Source organism: Zonotrichia albicollis, chromosome 21 (genome assembly GCF_047830755.1).
Source record: "Zonotrichia albicollis isolate bZonAlb1 chromosome 21, bZonAlb1.hap1, whole genome shotgun sequence".
Lineage (NCBI taxonomy): Eukaryota > Metazoa > Chordata > Aves > Passeriformes > Passerellidae > Zonotrichia > Zonotrichia albicollis.
Window position 1 is genome coordinate 1,644,792 of NC_133839.1, and position 15,167 is coordinate 1,659,958.

Consider the following 15,167-nt stretch of genomic DNA (forward strand, 5'->3'; position numbering starts at 1 on the left):
TGGGTGAGCTGCCTCCTCTGGCCATAGTCTGACAGCTCACCTTGCCACAGCATGGGGTACCCCAGTAAGGTGGGAACACCTTTTTGTGCCCCTAAAACAGCCACCCAAAGGTGGGCTCAGTGTCTGCATGTTTCCCCAAGCACTCTGAATAAATACCTGCCTGTATCACACCACCTGCGTGGTGCCAAGATATTCTACTTAGGACATGAGCTGTCCAAAAGCAAAGTGACTCATACTCGTTAGAATCACAGAATGTCCTGAGCTGAAGGGACCCACCAGGAACCCCCCAGCCCAGCCCCTGTCCCTGCCCAGCCCCCCCAGCAGCCCCACCCTGGGCACCCCTGGCAGCGCTGCCCAAAGGCTCCTGGAGCTCTGGCAGCCTCGGGGCCGTGCCCATTCCCTGGGCAGCCTGGGCAGTGCCAGCACCCTCTGGGGGCAGAGCCTTGCCCTGAGCTCCAGCCTGAGCTGCCCTGGCCCAGCCCCAGCCGTGCCCTGGCTGCTGTCCCTGTCCCAGAGCAGAGATGGGAGCTGCCCCTCTGCTTCACCTCCACAGAAAATGAACTTGGCCAAAACACAGATCTGCTCTTGCCGGGCCAGGGAATTGACCCAACTCCAAGGTACCAGCACAGGAACAAAGAGGTGACCTGTGCCAGGCATGGGTGCAAGGGCACGAGAGAGAAGGGCAGGTGCAAGACCCTTCACTTGCAGCTGTGATTCAGCTGTTTGATCAGTCAGCACTTCCACTTGCTCCATTCTGCCAGAACACACACCTTTCCTTATCACCCAGAGCTCACAGTACTGACTGCACATCAGGTAGTCACACCTATCCTTCAGTGGCATGAAGGTTTTATGTGCTCTGCCATGAAGAAGACAAGACTGCAGCTGAAGGCAAACTCACACAGCAGCCCCAGGACAGGATTTCTCAGCTTGCTGCTTATGAGGGGACTGTGAGCTGATCAGCACCCTGAGCCCCTAGAGCAGAGTCACCAGCACTGCCAAAGGATGGCAGTGCACAGGTTCATGTCAGCATCAGCCAGATTTGTTTTTTAAACAGTATGCCTGATAGAAACTTTAAAACTGTATTTCTAATTTTAGAACAGAATTTATCCTTATGATAGGCAGCCTTTCCAGGCAGGACCACCTCCTCTGCTCCCAGACCCTGCCTTTCAGAAAGCACAGCACAGCCAGGATCATGCCATGTGGAAAGACCAGCTCAGTGTTGGTTGAACAGCACCTCAACAAGGCTGAAGGAAGCCTCAATGGAGAGAAACACCAGATGTGGCTGACGGAAGGAAGACAGTCAGACCACGTGGCAGCTCAAAGACACAGTCTGATCAGGGCCTGTGAGCAAAGGGACCCGTGTCTCTCTAGGCCCCAGGTACAGGAACAGTTTAGGGCTAAAGAACACCATCTGAGAACACCCACTGCAATAATCCCAGTCCTCAAAACTGTGAAGGGTTCCCTGAAAACCTCCAGTTTGCTGGGGAGGAGGTTGGAATTTTGTTTTATGCTTATTTGCCTCTTGTTTCTGTCCTGGTAGATAATGTTCATTTCCAGTAACTGTTGACCAAAGTGGAAAAGGAGGATTTAACAATAAAGTGCAAGAGTCCATCACAAGTTATGGCAACCCATATGCTCTTATGAAACAATAACACACCAACATAAAATAAATCAGTGCCTTTTAATTTAACAATGTAAATTACCCTCCCACCTGCTGTGACTCTCCATAAGGAGAAAAAGCTGGCAGTGTATTTACCAAGCTGTCTATCCCAGTCCCATTCTGCACTGGCCTCCTGCCCTGGGGTTAGACTGTAGGACTCTGTCATCTCTTGCACTCGTATGACCTAAGAAAGGGAATGTGGCCTTTTTCCCACAAGCCCAGAGTAAGAACATCATAAAAGCTGAACTTTAGCCCCCTTTTTGGGCAGGCAGCACAATAGCAAGGAGGATGCTGTTACTCCCCAGAGGCTCTGCTGCTGAAAAACATCACCAAGCTCAAGTAAAAGGTCAGTAGTTAGGATTGCATCTCTTGTTTTCTTCAGTTTTCCTCCTCTGTCAAAGGCAGTTCAACATTCTTTGCACACCCCCCTCCCTCCTTCTGAGAAATGCAGGAAGGAAGTGCTTGCAAAATAGTTTAATTTAAAAGAAGGCACAATCACACACAGCAAGCCCTGGTGCGGGCTCTGAGCAGGACGTGTCCACTGCTCCCGGTTCCCACTGCAGCACAAACGAGTCCCTCCCTGCCTGGGCAGGGCTGTGCTCCAGCCCCGGGGCTCAGAGCTGTGTTACAGCTGTGCTTGTGTGCTGCAGGCAGCCCTGCTCCCCCAGGGCACACTGCACTCTGCCCAGGAGCCAGGGCAGCCCTGCAGCCTCCCAGGGCACTGCATGGTCACCTCCTGTTTCTCCCATAAATAGTGCTTGTTGGATTTCACAGGATGTTCTTCCACCAAGCCTTGTTACCTGAACCTTGCTAGGGTTTGGGAAGGTATTTGGGACAGTTGGATTTAACTTGACCCTTTTCTTCACTAGATTTATGTGAAAGAACCAGAGTGGGTGGAAGCAGCTGTTATACTCCATGCCTGTTTGCAAAGAGGAATGGAGAGACCAGCAGGCAATTCCTGGAAAACTCCTTCATTATCCACCAGTTTCTGTTGTGTGACCACATATCCAATCTAAACATCATTCTTCCCAGGCACACGGTGCCTTTGTATCCCTGGGCAAAGAACACTTACTATCACAAGCCTATTTCTTTGTCTTTTCCAAGACTCTGGCAGTCCCAAGACTTCCCTTGAGCCATGAACCACAAGAGCCACATGTCAGGCCAGGCTGGCAGTCCCTGCCTGCTCTCCCTTCTCTGAGAATTCCCAGTCCTTCCAGCCCAGTGTCCTGACACAACCCCTCAGTGCCTGTTCCAGGGTGCCACGTTCCCCTCACTGCTCGTGGGTTCATCTCCAGCTGGCATCCTTGGGCTTCACGGGACACTGCCAACAAACCAGTCCTGTCTCTTTAACCCCTTGCTGTCACAGGGCATCATTAGGTTAATGAAATAACAACGAGATCAATGCATGAAGGACCTGAGCAGAATCGCACCCAGGACCACTCCAGTGGTGCCTCCTTCCCAACAGGATGCCCAGGACAAGCAAACACAAAATCAGTTATTTTCTAGAAGGAATTTCAAAATGCTGCATGCAGTTAACGTGAGCACTTTGCTGTGTACAGTCACACAGCTGCACAAATGCTCTCCCAAACACGGAAATGAGAGCACCCAATGCCTCCAGCTGGGGACTGGGGGGCTGCAGCAGGACCTGAGACCAGGTTGCTGAGTCTGGCTTTTTTATTTTAAAGTTGACAGCTTCAACTTCCAGCATCTACACCCAGCACTGAGCATGGGGAAGCCTGATGTTCTCCAGCTCTAGGCCAGATGGGTAAATTTTTTGGGTTAATGTTTTCATAACCACACAGCCAGGGCTACTGTTTATTATCCATCCCATCCCCAGGAACTTCTTCTTCTTTTCTTTTTCACTTGCTGTTACTTATGTGCATTTCTGATAGATTTAAAAATAACTGTTAGCACTGCAGAAATACCTTCAGCTTTAAAAAAGGAGTTCCATAATCCTGCATTCTTTATACACCATAAATAAAAAATTATTTCTGTCCTGCAGAGTGTTGTAGAGGCATTTAAGGAGATTACTGCCCACCCCATGCCTGCTGCAATCCCAGACAAAGGACAATAAAAATGTGAAACAGAGGAGAAGGAATGAAAGAACCCCAGAAAGGCACATTTGGCTGGGAAGAAAAGGTGCAGGTAGTCAGCACAGAGCCTGACCACTCCTTCAGGGAAAAAAATGTTTCTAATATCTAATCTCAACCTCCCCTGTTGCAATTAAGGTTGTTTCCTTTCAGCCTGTCCCTTGGCACAGGGCAAAAGAGACCAAACCACCATCTCACTACAAACTCCCTTCTGGTACTTGTAGCGAGAAATTCCTAGCTCAAAGTTTGTGAGGATACTAAAGCCATACTGAAAAATATAAACCCAAAGAGTTGATTTAAGGAATGGTTAAAAACAGGTTACAGAGCAGATAGATCTGAAAATATGACCCAAATATTGTAATGCAGCATTTAAACAAAAGCAGTGATACAGGGAAAAGATCCCAATTCAGTTCTGAGCCTCTTCTTGGAGAGAGCCCTACTCAAAGGTGATCCAGTCAAAGGTGAGGCCCCCACCTGACTTGGTTCCTCCTTCCTTAAGGCATCACAGATGGCTTTGCCTCAGCACTGCCCCGAAGAGCTGACAGAAAGCTCTGCCTCATCCCAGCACCCACAGTGACCCACACATCACCTGGGCTGCTCTGCACCCACAGCATCCCCAGCACCTCCTTGGCCCAGGCCCAGGCCCCACCACCTGCCAGCACAGCAGCTCCTCAGCAAACATCAGCCCTTCGCCTCCCTTCCTCCCTTTCTCATTTGTTGAGATGCTTCTTCGAAGGGGAACTTGATTATTGAGATACTTAATGATAAAGGGAAGGGTGGCCAATGTGCAGTGCCTGCTGCCAGGCCCAGCCCCAGAGGAGCTGGCTGGTGCTGGGCTGCAGGGCTGTGCTCCCAGGCTCTGTCCTCAGACTCTGTCCCCACTCTCTGTCCCCAGGCTGTGCTCCCAGGCTCTGTCCCCAGGTTCTGTCCCCACTCTGTCCCCAGGCTCTGCTCCCAGGCTCTGTCCCCAGGCCCTGTCCCCACTCTGTCCCCAGGCTCTGCTCCCAGGCTGTGTCCCCAAGCTCTGTCCCCAGACCCTGTCCCCACTCTCTCTCCCCAGGCTGTGCTCCCATTCTCTCTCCCCATTCTCTCTCTCCAGTCTCTGTCCTCAGGCCTTGTCCCAGACCCTGTCCCCACTCTCGCTCTCCAGGCTGTGCTCCCAGTCTCTATCCCCAGTCTCTGTCCCCAGGCTTGTCCTCAGGCCTTGTCCCCAGTCTCTGCTCCCATTCTGTCCCCAGTCTCTCTCCTAGGCCCTCTCCCCAGGCCTTGTCCCCAGGCCCTGTTCCCATTCTCTCTCCCAGTCTCTCTCCCTAGTCCCTCTCCCCAGGCCCTGCTCCCTGTTTATCCCACGGTGTTTTCCCCTCGTTAGCGATTGTTTGGCGGCTGCTGATGGATGGTGCCGAGGGCTGGGTCTGGAAACGCTCCCCAGCCCTCCGGAAGCTCAGGGGCCTTTGCCAGTACTTCCTTCCTGCATACAAGGGGAGGACAGAATGGGAAAAACCTTGGCTGTCTCTTGCCCTGAGAAAAGGTCTCCCCTTCCAGCTGGATTACAGTAACAGTATTTTAATCTTTCACAAGATTATAATATCCTTCCTCTCTAAGTATAGCTCCAGTGGTAGCTCAGAGAATGAAATGAACCAACAATGTAAAACTCAATAGGTGGTGCTGGAAGCGGAACAAATGGAGGTCCAGATTGGAAGATTCCTATCCTCAGCCAGGATGTAAATCACCAGTGATCACACCTGTCCTACTCAGCACTTGACTCCAAGAGCAATCAGGATTAAGCACTTCAACAGGAGGTGTAAAATGTACATGAGTGATACATGGAAAATTAGTCCCTCTGGACAGATTCATTCCTGTGCCTGTTTTAGAGAGTGGATCTAAACTCAAACCACAGCTTATGACGCCTACAAAAAAGAAGGCTGCAATGAGCAATCTGTGAATATTCTGACCAGACATTTCTCACAAGCACCCAGGATATGTTATAGAGACTTGAATGCCTTTTTCCCCAAACCCAGCCTCTAGGTCCTTCTGTGGATGATTCATGAATCTCCATGACATCCTGATGTGCCATCATCACCTGTTCACAGTAATAAAATACATGCTGAGTATTAGACAATAGATATTTCATGCTACCACAGGAATTTTCCTAAATTTTCCATTTTTGAGCCCCAGATTCAAACCCATGGACGATGGCAAGGGTGTTAGTGTAGGCAGATGTTCAGAACCACAAATTGCTCTGCCCCAGCCACATGGCCTGGGACAGCCAGAGCAGGGCACATGGGTGGTGGCTCTGAGGAACCCCTCTCCCTGCAGGCCCAGCAAGGGGAGATCCCAGCAATCCCCTCATTTTTCTGGGCAAGTTTGCCCAAGCGAGTCTGTAAAAGCAAGGAACAAATTCTCAGGATTCAACAACAAAAGAAAAGTCCCCCAACCTGTGAGCAGACAGCTCTCCTAACAGCCTCTATTTCTGACAAAGGCCTCAGACAAAAAGACTTCACCCATGAACAAAGGTTGGGGAACAATGGGAACTGTCAAAAAATAGCCCTCACGTCAGAGCTAAGAATGCCCCTTGACACTTCCAAAAAAGCCCAGGCTGAGCAGAGCCTGGGAGGCTGCAGGCACAGCCCCTGGCATCCGCCTCTCCCAGCACAAACTGCCAGCAGCACTCCGTGAGGCTGAGCTCCCACAGCCAAAGATGGGGATGGAAGAAGAGAGCAAATTTATGGCAGGTCTGAGCCAGAAGTAACAAATTCCTGTCTATCCAAGCTCTCCCTCCAGCAGGGACCCTGACCCTCAGACTTGACGGGACATACAATGGTGTGTGCACATCTTCCTTACTGCAAAGGGTAACCAATTACCAATGCAATTAATGAGAAAACTAAGTTATGTCAAATAGCAGAAAGAGTTGTCTAACACAGTAATAAAACTCCTGTGTTCTGAACTGGGGAGAACTTCCAGAAAAAAATTGCTAGAAAAATTTTCAACCTGGACTAGAATTCTAAGAATGCTGATATTCAGATGTGGACAGGAAACCTCAAAGATCCAATAATCTTTATGGCATGCAATTTGGCATTGATTCACATGTTTTGCTTTATTTGTGACTCAGCATTCTTCTCCAACAGCAGTAAGAAAATAAATGGAAAGCAAATCATGCTGAATGAAAACTCACCCGTGGGCTGATCACTTGAGTAATTGTCCTGACTCATCTTCCCAAAGGCGGCACCAGATCAAGATGCTGAGGTTGGAGGTCTAAACTCAGAGATACAGCCCAAGCTCTTGTTTCTGGAAAGAAAATGTAGAGTTACTGTCAAACTGTAGGAACTTCACCCTGTGTGAGAAAGATAATATCTTGTGTGCAGTCTGTTGTCCTTGAATTTAGCAGGAGAGTGGAGAACCTACATGCATGTACAACCTGGTGTAGGAGCCATAGGACATGTGCTACAAGATCAGAGAATGCAATGGGAAACTGAATTGAGTCAACCAAGAAGCCCTGGAAAGTGGCATCTGAGAGCCCATGGAAGGCAAAACAACATGGAGTTAAAAACACAGCTAGGTTCCTGGAATAAGCTGAGTTCCAGATTTGAACTGCACAAACAGGAGTTTGGCTCTTTACTTGAGTAGCCAAACAAAACTCCTGCACAGGGTGAAGAGCTGGACTTGATGACCCTGAGGTCCTTTCCAACTCAGCCAATTCTATGATTCTGTGCAAACCCCAGACCTACCTAACCCCAATCTGGACTAACAGGCCATGTGGAAGTGTGTTTTTGCCACAGCTACACAGCTCCTCCTCTTTGTTTGCTTGCCCTTCCACTCATCATCACATCTTGACTGTGGTAGAGTTGGGAACAGAACCCCTGTCTCCCAAATCCCAGCCCAGTGCCTGAACCACCACATCCTTCCTGCTGAATCACACTGCAGGATTGTTTACCAGGAAGGAAATTCCCCCTCGAGAGCACTCACTCTGAGTGTGCTGGTGGAACACAAATGCTTAGAAAAACACAAACACAGAGGCAATAACAACAAGTGATTGAAGTCCCTGTGCTGGCTGGAGGCACAGCAGCACCTTGGGTTTGTTGTGGAGCAGTGGAAGCGAGGGCCCAGGGAGCAGGACACAACACAGAACAAGCAGTGCATCCAGGTGGCTCCCAGGAACAGCCTCCTGCTCTCCACAGATGATCTGTGACTCTGCAAGTCTCTTCCCCACGTTTAACACGAGGGGTATGTCACTCAGGGCCATTCAAAAGGTTTGGATTCTCAGCAGACAGTGGGAAGTCACCTTTGGGAGCAAATCTGCCAAGTGCAAGCAGCTGTGGATATGATCCAGAGGGTCTGAATTAACCTCAACATGTTGTGCAAGCAAAGGGCCCTCACTTTCTTTAAGGTCTTTAGCTCCAAAAAAAAAAAAAATCAAACCAAAAAACCACAACGTGTGTATGAGGGGAAGATACCAAAAATGGAACAAATATGTTTTAGCCTAAACACACTTTGCCCCATTGGTCTCCTAGAAAACAAAAAGGGCTGTAATTCATCCATGATCTGTCAAAAAACACAAACCCACTGAAATGGCAGATTCATGGTCCAGGACTCTGAAGAATTTGGCTCTGCTCAGCAGTTGGGCAAAGGGGAAGAATTTCCCCATTCACAAGCATTGGCTTTCAGGTTGTGTCCCACAGGACCCCACCACAGTAACCAACAAACACAGGCTTGGGCAGACGGCAGAGCTGGGACTGAATCTCCAGGACACCCCTTTCAAATATCACTGCCTGGGAATCCCAGCAGGACCTGAGCACTCCTGGGGGACAGGGAACCAAAGCTTCCCTTCCAGCAGCATCCTGGGATCACACCCAGATCTAGAGCAGCTCTAACAAGCCCCAAGATGGGGCTTCTACTACAGCAGAAGTTTCTCACCAGAAGACACTTCGAGGACTTCAATTCCTTTGAACAGTAAAAAAAGTCACAATTTCTCCTCAGGGCTTCTTTTGACCTTGACATGATCTGAAATCCCTCAAGCCTCGCTCTTTGACATCATATGAGAGTAATTCAGGAATTAACATGAAATGTAATTCCATTGTTCTCCATTCGAATGGCTAATCTCTCATTCCTTGCCTGCTATTTCTGGGGTCAGGATCCAGTCTGTAGCTTTTTCCATTAGGTCTAAATCAAGTGTGTCCAGAGGGAGAAGATAACTGCACATGCTCAGTCCTGCAGGATGGGGCAGTGATCAGTGTGCAGGGGTGGGTGATGGCCCACAAGAAGGCAATTGCTGCCATGAGTGTCTCCTGCTTGGTTCAAACAATTCCCTGTGTGGAAACCCAGCATGGAGCAGCCAAAGGAAAAGGCCAAAGGAAAAGGCAAAGAGCTGCCAAGCTGCTTCTCCAAGGACTGCTGCCTTTTCTCCAGAGCAGGTGTGGTCACTGCTGAGCTCTTGATTGTGATGTCGAGCTCATGGCTGGTGCCATGCAATACTTGGTTTGTATTGCAGCCAGGAGAGATAAGGGTGCACACAGTCAGTCTGGTAACACCAAGGATGGAAGGATGATGGATGGATGGATGGATGGATGGATGGATGGATGGATGATGGATGGATGGATGGATGGGTGGATGGATGGATGGATGGATGGATGGATGGATGGTGGATGGATAGATGATGGATGGATGGATGGATGGATGGATGGATGGATGGGTGGATGGATGGATGGATGATGGATGGATGATGGATGGGTGGATGGATGGATGGATGATGGATGGATGGATGATGGATGGATGGATGGATGGATGGATGGATGGATGGATGGATGGATGGAGGATGGATGATGGATGGATGGATGATGGATGGATGGATGGATGGATGGATGATGGATGGATGGATGGATGGATGGATGGATGGGTGGATGGATGGATGGATGAATGATGGATGGATGGATGGATGGATGGATGGATGGATGGATGGGTGGATGGATGGATGGATGGATGGATGGATGGGTGGGTGGATGGATGGATGGATGGATGGATGGATGGATGGATGGATGGGTGGATGGATGGACAGTGTTTGACACCTGCCCTGCTTGCAACTGCCGCAGGGGCAAAGCAACCTGCAGGTGGATGGAGACAGTGTGAACAGAGCTCCCATTCTGCTTTCTCAGTAACAGCTGAAGCCACAGCCACTGCCAGACAGGGAACTGGGGGGCCACTGGTTTCTTTCTGAGTGATTTCAGTTCAAGCAGGGCCATTGCTGGGCTGGAGTGAACAAGGTGCTCCTGACCATGCTGGGAAAAGCAGGAGGTCTCTTTCCTGATAGTCTGTTAACTTCCATAGGATCAGCACTGGGTTGGTATCTCAAGCTCTGCTTGAGCTGGTGCTTCCCTTAATGCTCAAAAATGTGGTGAAGTGACTATATAAAAAATCTTATCTCTTCTCAGAAAATGTCCCCACAAAAAAAGGTTTCTATTCTGCCTGGGTATGGGAAATATTTGAAAATGTGAAGTGAGAGTCACTTTAATCGTTAGAAACAAGAAAACAAACACTGCAAAGCAGTACTTATTTGTAGGTGTCTTCATATGGGGATTTTGAAGCCTATTTCACATTTTTACAAGCTTCCTTTTATTGCCTTGGTGTCACAGAACATACAGGCATACACAGCTAAAAAAGATAGCACAGAATCCCCTGAGCTGGAGGGGCCCACCAGGATCCCCCAGTCCAGCCCCTGTCCCTGCCCAGCCCCCCCAGCAGCCCCAGCCTGGGCACCCCTGGCAGCGCTGCCCAAAGGCTCCTGGAGCTCTGGCAGCCTCGGGGCCGTGCCCATTCCCTGGGCAGCCTGGGCAGTGCCAGCACCCTCTGGGGGCAGAGCCTTGCCCTGAGCTCCAGCCTGAGCTGCCCTGGCCCAGCCCCAGCCGTGCCCTGGCTGCTGTCCCTGGCCCAGAGCAGAGATGGGAGCTGCCCCTCAGAGGAAGCTGCACATTGCCCTGAAGTTTCCACTGTCATGGACCTCTCCCCAGAAAAAACACGAGTTAGGAGATGGGTGAAGGAGCTGTAGTTCTAGTAGTGCCTGCAAAAGCATCCTCTGAAGATCGTGGGTGCCTTTTCATTGGCTTTTACAGACTTTGGATTCTGTACTCAAACCCAGTTTAGCTTCAATTTAGCTCCCATCAGCTACAAACCCAGCATTCATCCTTCACAAACTTCACACAAGCTTCATTCTTCACAATGTCCCAGCAAAGCTACACCATTCAAAATCTCTGCTTAAATTCTGGCATCTCAGGCTGCAGTGTGTCACAAATGACCTGCCTCCCAAGCCCTTTCACAAGCTGTGTCTGTAGCATATGTTCTTTCACAGTGGGCAGAAGTGATGAAGAGGCTGCAGCCTCTCTGCACCTCAGGCTGAAATGCAAACTGCAGTTCCACCTAATTTTACAGACTTCCCATTATCACATAAATCTTTAACTACTCAGAAATGGAAACTTCACTTTGCTGTGATGATATAGAACAAAAAAACACTGACACAAGGAAAAATAAAAAAGAAAATTCAAACCAGGCAGTGTTCAGCCAGTGCCTGCCTTGACTCTGGGCCTGTGTGAAGAACCCCAGGCTGTGTTCCCTCCCCTCCAGGGCCCTGAAACCAGCAGGGGTCCACAAATTCCTACCTGGAGAGGGCTGCTCAGGACCACCAGGACCACTGGCACTGCAGAAGCAAAGGGGCCAGGACATGACTCTGCCTCCTGTATAAATTTATTCAATTGGAGCTTATTCTAAGGAGATCACTTCACTTGAATGGAATTTTTATTAAATGATTATTGACTTTTGATAATTTATGGGAGTAATTTAATAATTTCCCACTATTCGTGCCATAATAAGATGCATTGGAAGTGCTGAAGTTTCAGAGCAGAACACTCATGGCAGAAGCCAGCAGAGCCACACTGCTCCAGAGAACACCCTCTGCCTCATTAGCTCGGACATTAAAACTGGAAAGCAGCTGACAAAACATCAACAGATGTCTGTCAAAGTCTGTTGGATTTTCAAGGCTGTCCCCTCAGCATGGTGAAGCCCACCAGCTTGACAGGAATGATTTTTTATGGAATTCCTGTCCAAGTTCCTAACATTAATAAGCAAATTGTTGTGACCCCAGGGCATAAGTATAACCTGAACTCCAGGAGGAAGCCCCGGATACCAAAGAATGTATCTCCCTGCATGCCTGCAGAGTTCCACGACCCAGAACTCCCTGCTCATTTCACTCTTCTCACCCATCAATCACCTCCAGCCACTGGGAAAGCGAACCCTGGACACGACCAGCACACCTGGAGTGGCTCCGGGCAGCGCTGCCAGGACGGTGCTGCCGCGGGGGTGGCTCAGCCCAGGTGCCGCAGCCCTGGACGCTCGGTGAGCTCGGGCTCAGGTGCGCTCCCCGTGCATTCCCCGCAGCATTCCCCGTGTGCTCCCCGGGCATTCTCCATGTGCTCCCCGTGCATTCCCCGTGCGCTCCCCGTGCGCTGCCCGTGCGCTGCCCGGGGCATTCCCATGCATTCCCCGGTGCATTCTCCATGTGCTCCCCGTGCATTCCCCGTGCGCTCCCCGTGCATTCCCCGTGCGCTCCCCTTGCGCTCCCCGTGCGCTGCCCGGTGCATTCCCCATGCGCTCCCCGTGCGCTCCCCGGGGCATTCCCATGCATTCCCCGATGCATTCTCCATGTGCTCCCCGTGCATTCCCCGTGCGCTCCCCGTGCGCCCCTGGTGCATTCCCCGTGCGCTCCCCGCAGCATTCCCCGTGCATTCCCCGTGCGCTCCCGGCGCGCTCGCCGGTGCGCTCCCCGTGCGCGGAGCAGCCGCGGGGCTCTGGCACCCTCTGCTGACAAACCCGGTCGGGCCTGGGCTCCCTTTGCTGCATTAATAGCTCGGAGCTTGGCAGGTTTTATCTGTCTGCTCAGATATTTCTGTAAAATTACACTGATCACAGCAGGCCCCTCTGCCCCGGGTTTGCTCGGGGAGCCGCACACTGCCCATACAGGGACATGCCCTCCTCTCCTGTCTCCGGGCTCACCTAAACCCCTGGGTTGCCTAAAACCTCTGGGATTTATTGTCCTTTCTATCTCCCAGCACTACCCAGTTTCCTGCAGGCAGCATCGATGCTCTCCCTTATTTCTGAAAGTTTTGTACCTGGGAGGGGACCCCTCATCCACCTGAGGGAATCATCCCTGGAAGGGAACACACCTGCCAGTCCCACCCTCCTGATGCACGATTCCCTCAGCAGTCTGCACCCCACCCGTGTCACACAGCAGCTGTGACCCCTCCCTGTCCCTGAGCACGACACAGGAGCTGTGCCTGCCAGGGGGGCTCTGGGCCACCCCCTCCACCAGGGCAGCCCGGCACCGAGGAAGGACAGGGAGGTGACCACACACACCTTGGTCATGTGCCTGACGTGTCCAACCCCCAGTGTGTCACACAGAGACCCCAAGGCACTGGCTGTGACAGGGACACCCACCCTGCTGAACCCAGGCACAGCGCCCTGACCCTGCTGTGCTGCACGGGAGAGCTCCCAGGGAAAAATGAACACCAAGAACAGAAATTTCTGTGTATGGGCAACAGTGAAACAGCCGCCTGATAGTTGGGGATATGTTAACTTCAGAGATTGATTTTCAGTCTTGTTATTGTCTGCATTTTTCTGATTCTTGCTGCTTCTGTAGGGAAGGCTGTGAGGAGGTGACAGCACACCCTGGGTAAGGCACGGAGAGCTCAGATGCTGAACAGACTGGCACTTTCTAGAACTGTTTCAAACACATGCAGGCCATACTTAGCTGTCAAAGGGTCTGCACTTCAGGAGAAAGAATCTCAAAGGATCATTTCACCTTCAAACCAGGACCTTAAACAAAAAACCAAAATACCCAAGGAATAACTTTGGAAATAGACAATTCAGGATTTCCACCAGAATCAATGTGTAAACAAAAATTCTCAGCAAATAGAAAAATAGCTCAGTTGAAGACACTTCACAAATTTCATTCCAAAGTTTGGCTACTACTGAAAACCACTATAATATAGAAAAATTTGAAAAACTTTAAAATGTCAGGGGATTAAATAATCAGGGTGATTGTAATAGTAACATGTAAATCCTTCTTTTGAGGAGATCCAGCAGAGTTACTTTAAATGCTGACAACTCAGTCTCTCTTGAGCTCTCTCACATTAGAAGAGCTTACTTGGCTTGCTTTTTTCCCGTCCTAGAACAGCTTTGTTAAGGCTGTGAGCACAACTCCTCTGAGGACTCAATGTAGGACTTCAGCACTTCCCAAACAGAGCCAGGGTTGCGTCAGTGTGAGTTCTTCAGACACTGTGACTGCTCCCAGGACTTGGATTTCAAGTTTAGGCAGCAGTGTTAAGCCAGTATTACCAACATCTGTCCAGAGCTCTCTCATGGAGTGTTTGAATGTTCCCTCCTGGATGGCTGAGGAAGCTTTATTATCCCTCATAAGCATATTCAGGCTTTATTTTTCTAAGCATGAAGTATCATCCGGAGTCTGACACTTCTAAAGGCTTGGCTGGACGGGCTCTGGCCGCAGTGGCCATGGCAGCTGCAGCCCTCGTGTCGCCAGATGTTTGTCCCACCTTGCCCTGCCAGGAGAGCACAGCTGGCTGGGGCTCAGCTCGCAGCTCTGCCACATGAATGAGAGCAGTGGCTGAAAGGGTTTGTACAAAACCAGGGGGCTCTGGGCTGGCACACAGCAAGGTACGAGTGTCCGAGCGCAGCTGCTGGGCAGGGTCAGAGCGGTGACAGGGACACGGGCTGAGCTCCCCTCTGCACGAATCCCACACCTTGGGGGAGTCCCCAGGGATCACCCACACACACTCTGCACTCACATCCCCACTGCACAGGTTGGGTAAATTGAAGTAAATGCAATCACCTCCTCACTGACACATGCTCCAGCAAATTCTCAGGTGAAACAGAGAGAATTTCATGAACTGTGGCATTTACAGAAGAAGGAAGGGAGGAAGGTTTGTCTTTGATTAAAGTACCTTTTTTCTACCTTCTTTTTTAGTTATTTTTATTAGTGTTGAAGCCTTCCTTCTCCCTCAGGGTTTTGCTTGAATACCTCCAGATGTAGATGTAACAATAAACAAAAAGCTTTTACAGGATGAATGAGTAATTTTAGAAATCTGCTAAATTTTCTCCATCCTGGTCTGCTTCTCTCCCTCTCTGCCCTTCAAGTCACTCACAGGAGCTGAAGCTCCACTGTGTGTATTTCTCCTTGATCACTTTCACTCCAGACCATGTCTAACCATGAATCAAAGCACAATAATCCAAGGATTTCCTCTCAAATCACCATTTCCTCTGTTTTCCCTGTTACTAGCAAATCCCTCAGATCCCAACTGTCTGCAGCTCCTCATCTTCCGCCCTGGCGGGAGCTCCCGAGCAGCCGGAGCAGAGCCAGGGCC

General features: G+C 50.3%; 1 protein-coding gene across 8 annotated transcripts in view; it reads right to left on the reverse strand.

The window, feature by feature from the left end:
* EXD3 (exonuclease 3'-5' domain containing 3) overlaps positions 1–15,167 on the reverse strand; it is a 250,109-nt gene that overhangs the window by 187,803 nt on the left and 47,139 nt on the right. For all 8 annotated transcript variants that reach the window (XM_074556339.1, XM_026796356.2, XM_074556342.1 and 5 more), the window contains one exon: positions 6,923–7,035. Coding sequence is in view for 5 of the 8 variants with exons in the window: in XM_026796356.2 (XP_026652157.2) it covers positions 6,923–6,959 (37 nt within the window). In the remaining 3 variants the exon portion in view is untranslated. The remainder of the gene's footprint in view (positions 1–6,922; positions 7,036–15,167) is intronic.